At 41.6% G+C, this 4,219-nt stretch overlaps 1 protein-coding gene across 1 annotated transcript; it reads right to left on the minus strand.

Annotated features, from left to right (window-relative positions):
- Positions 1 to 3: 3 nt before the first annotated feature.
- Positions 4 to 4,003, minus strand: LOC121963666 (tax1-binding protein 1 homolog B-like; the record flags this gene model as incomplete). The annotated part of the gene is made up of 11 exons (XM_042513938.1): positions 4 to 168; positions 248 to 364; positions 873 to 1,061; positions 1,152 to 1,319; positions 1,860 to 1,929; positions 2,025 to 2,119; positions 2,199 to 2,303; positions 2,384 to 2,509; positions 2,618 to 2,743; positions 2,981 to 3,141; positions 3,892 to 4,003. Coding segments are annotated over 11 exons (1,434 nt in total), but the record flags the coding sequence as incomplete, so codon positions are not given.
- Positions 4,004 to 4,219: the final 216 nt, after the last annotated feature.

Raw genomic sequence — 4,219 nt, forward strand, 5'->3', positions numbered from 1 at the left:
TATGCTCTCATACAGGCTCTCGGCCTGTTCAGGTGCGTCCTGCTGTTGCTGGTTTTGGGTGGCAGCTGGTGACGTGCTCTCAGGCTGAATGTGCGGCGAATCGACGGGGGAAGCCGCTTGGAGTTCGTCGCAAATTCTGCGCAGCCCCTCGATATCTTTCGTGAGACTCTGACGGGATAAATGCCGTTTAATAAAGTGAATCTCCATGTGTGTTGATGAGTAAAGACGGCGTTTTGTGTAAACGTACCTCGACTTCTCTGGTGAGCTCTTCTCTCTCGTGTGTCATCAGCAGCATCATGCGGTCCTTCTCCTCGATGACGCCGTCTTTATCTGCGATCGCTTCATGCGCCTCTCTGAGCAGCAGCTGAAAAAGAATGAAACAAGCCACAGCTTTTAATAGGTGATTTAGCTTAAACCTTTTATTTTGTGTGTCCTTCACGTAATCTGACTGCTTTTACATTTTGCTGATATTCTCTCCGTCTTCCCCTTTTTGTAACTTCTGTGTTAAAAAGTGTTACATAATCAAAGCTGCTGAAAGAGAAAGATGGAAAACAAACTGTTTCTTTTGTGGGCTGTACACTTTAATCTGATTTTACATTTTGTTTTCTGTCTCATCTTCTCTCCGTCTTCCCTTTTTCTCCTTTTTGTAACCTCTGTGTTGAAAACAAAGCTGCTTGGGTGTGCACAGGGGCGTTGTCGTGTTGAAACAGGAAAGAGCTTTTCCACAAACCGTTGGGATCTCACTGTACTCTATAAAGCAGTACCACTGTGTGCTGCAGTGTTAAGATTTCCCTTCAAAGTAGCAAAAACTGCCCCAGACATGTATTAAAGTTGTAACAATCGTAAATTTAAACCACATATCTAAAGTTCACCTCTAGTTTGCCACTTTTCCGCTCTGCCTCTTCACACGCAGAGATCACCCTCTCCAGCTGGTCTCTGGCCTGCTGCAGATGTCTTTCCAGGTATTCAGTCTGGTTCTTGGTGGTTTTGGCGTCCTCTCTCTCGGCCGCCAGCTTCGCCTGAGCTTCATGTAGCTGGCTGACAAGAGTCTGACACCTCACCTGAAGAGGACAGTAAGTTTTCAGCACCAAGGGAAGCTCATGTCAGTGTTGTTCCTATTTAAAATAATTTAACCCTCTTTTTTCCTTTACCTTTAGATCGTCATCTGGACAGTTCTGCACCGTCTCCTGCTGCGACAGCCGCCTACACAACTCCTGGTTCTCGCGCTTCACGTCGTCTACGTTGTGTGCGATGCTTTGCAGCTTCTGCAGCTCGGCAGAGAGCCTCTCCTTCTCCTTCTCACTGCTCTGAAGGTCAACCTGACGGAGGTAAAGCACACACAGGAACAAAACTTCTGATCTGGACCAAAACGCTCTTTACTGGACACAAAAGATCCTGTCAGTGCAAAAATGACAGTATTTTTTATAAAGTTTTAAAGGACTAGGCTGTTAATGCTCTCTATATTTTTTTTTTATAGTCGTTAAAACCCTTAAACAACCCAAACTAACAGCAAATGTATCTAAAAATGAGTATTGTGTGTGTGTATCAGAGCTTAATTAATCTAGATTTTTGTGTAAAACAGCTCCATGGTTGTCCAAAAGAATATTGCAAACACATCACTGATGTATTTCTTCATTACCATGAACATACACGTTGTAGTTTATTTTTATTCAATGACACAAGCACCATCCTGCTGGCAAAAGTACTCAATAGAGCATCAAACTTTGATTAATCCGCTGCTAAAAATAGTCCCTAACACATGCACTATTTCCTCCTGTTTCATTGACATTTGGAAAAAAACTATGACACCCAAATGTTCTTATTTATGTGACAGTGAAGTTGAGTTTTCATAGATTTACCTGAAGAAGCTGTATGCTGTCTTTTGTTTTGAGCAGTTCCCTTTCTTGTTCTCTGAGTTTGGAATTTAGCCTGACAAAAAAAACAGCTGTTAGTGGCCAAAGAAATTTAACAGGTTTTAAAGGGTTAACCATGAAAACGGATCAAAACGTGTAGGCTTGACTCACTTGGCAATCTCCGAACTCTGAGCATCAACCTTCCCCTTCAGCTCCTCACGCTCCTCTTTGAGCAGGTTGATCTTCATCACAGCTCTGTCGTATTTCTGAAAAAATTCAACAAAAAATGTAAAATACGCGATTCTGTCAGAGCCTTTCGAGGTTAAAGAGGTGACTTTATCTTACTTCATTTTGTGCTGATTCTCCCTCTAATCTCAAGCTTTGACTCCGTTGTTTCTGCTCATGCTGCTGTAAATCCATCTGCTTTGTCTTTTGGGTCAACAGCTCCTCCTGGTAGTCACATCAAAGTTAGATTTCACAATTAAACTTTGGTCTAAAATTTAGATTTCACACTGGGACTGTAGACAAACCTTTAAGTTGTCCGTCTCTTTCTGCTGCTGCTGTAAAGTGCTCTTCAAGTTTTCATTTTGCTCCTTGATTTGATCCATTTCTTTGACCAGTTGACTCATTTCTTTCTCCTTCTGCTCATTCTGCCCCTGCAGAAATAAATCGCACCGTGTCAAATATCAAAGTTCAAATCCCAATTTAACGATTTTCTCTCTCATTGTGCAATGAGCAAATGTGATCACTCGCTTTCAGCAGACCTTCAAGCTGGCGGCTTCTTGCTGATTCTTCTGCAGGTCGTTTTTTAAGGTTTCGTTTTCCTCTTTCATCTGATTCAACTCTTTCTGCAGTTCGGCTTTCTCGCGTACGCTCTGTTCGACCTGCTCCTGGGTTCAAAAAAACACAACATAAAATGAATAGAAAGCTATTTACTTCTGCCGTCATACTGCTTCATTACATATAAACACTTGTATCTTTTCCCAAAGCTTTACAATCAATCAGAAACCCTGCTGCAAATTTAAAATACAAGCTGATTATTAAATATTTCCACAAGTCATTTATCGTCACAGCTGTTTAAAAACAGTCTCTTGCTTTCGCTCCGTATCTGTCCTTTGCACTGATACCTGTGTTGTAATAACGAGGAGGTCATCGTCCGGGCTGCTCTCCATGCTTTGCTCCACCGGGTTTTTGAAACAGAACGGCGTGCTGGCTCCTCGCACTTGACCCGTACTGTCAACGTAGCAGAACTGGTAAAACTCGATCTCATCTTTAGGCAGGTAGTACTCTGAGGGGACAGGAACGATTCAATTATTCTTCTGCAGGGCTCATTGATGATCAACCATTTTATTTGATGTATAAAATGTGAGAGAATAGTGAAGAGGTCCAGTTACTATATCTTAAAAACACATTTTATGTATTAAAATTGAAAAAAAAATATTCAATTTGGGCCAAAGGTGTACATGGGAGATATGCCCATTCCCAAAATAAACATTAAGGGTCAAAAGATAAGCAAAAATAGAGTTCTGTTATACAACATTGTGTTTACTGTTTTTTTGGCACTCCTGTAATGTTTGCTGTGTTCACGTGAAACACTGCATGCAACTCTTTGGGGCCAAAAATTAAACTAACCGAGAGAGAAAATGAACAGTTCAGGGCCACACGGGGCTGTAACCTGCTATGACAGGTCATAAACAGACATTACTTAATTCTACGGGGTCACGAGCCAAAAAGTTTAGAAACCACTGATCTAGAAGACCTTGAAACTGCTGGACATGGATCACCCAAAAAAAAGTGTGACTCTTAAGTTTGTATCGAGAATGTGACTGCAGCAGATATGATGTCAACAACGCCGAGCCAGAGGATTAAATGTCATAGAAGCTCATTAAAAACAGATTTAAGAGCTCGAGGGTTAAATTATGCTGAAACTGTTTTCACATTTCACACTCCGAGTGTTCGGAAACATCTGACGGTGAGCGGGCATTATAAACATGACGAAGCATTTCCAGCCTGCAGTAAAAGTAAAACTATTTCTTACCCTTAAAAACAACCTGCCCGGTTGCGTCCTGACCGACCACATCCACGCTCGGCTCCACCCACACAAAGGTGTGATAATCCTTTGTTGTGCTCCAACCGACCTGGACACGAAAAGTTGGTCAAAAGATTCCTAAAAGCATCACACTGACGGCGGTGGAAGAAGTAAATAGATGCATTACATAAAGTACTAATACCACACTGTGAAAATACTCCACTGCAAGAAGTAGTCCTGCATTCAAAGCCTTAGTTAACCCTTTAAAACTTGTAATAAGTTCAATGTTCTTGTGCTGCTTTCACATGAATTTTACATGCATTTAAACCTTTGAGCC

This window comes from Plectropomus leopardus, unplaced genomic scaffold, assembly GCF_008729295.1.
Source record: "Plectropomus leopardus isolate mb unplaced genomic scaffold, YSFRI_Pleo_2.0 unplaced_scaffold12051, whole genome shotgun sequence".
In the NCBI taxonomy this organism is placed as follows: domain Eukaryota; kingdom Metazoa; phylum Chordata; class Actinopteri; order Perciformes; family Serranidae; genus Plectropomus; species Plectropomus leopardus.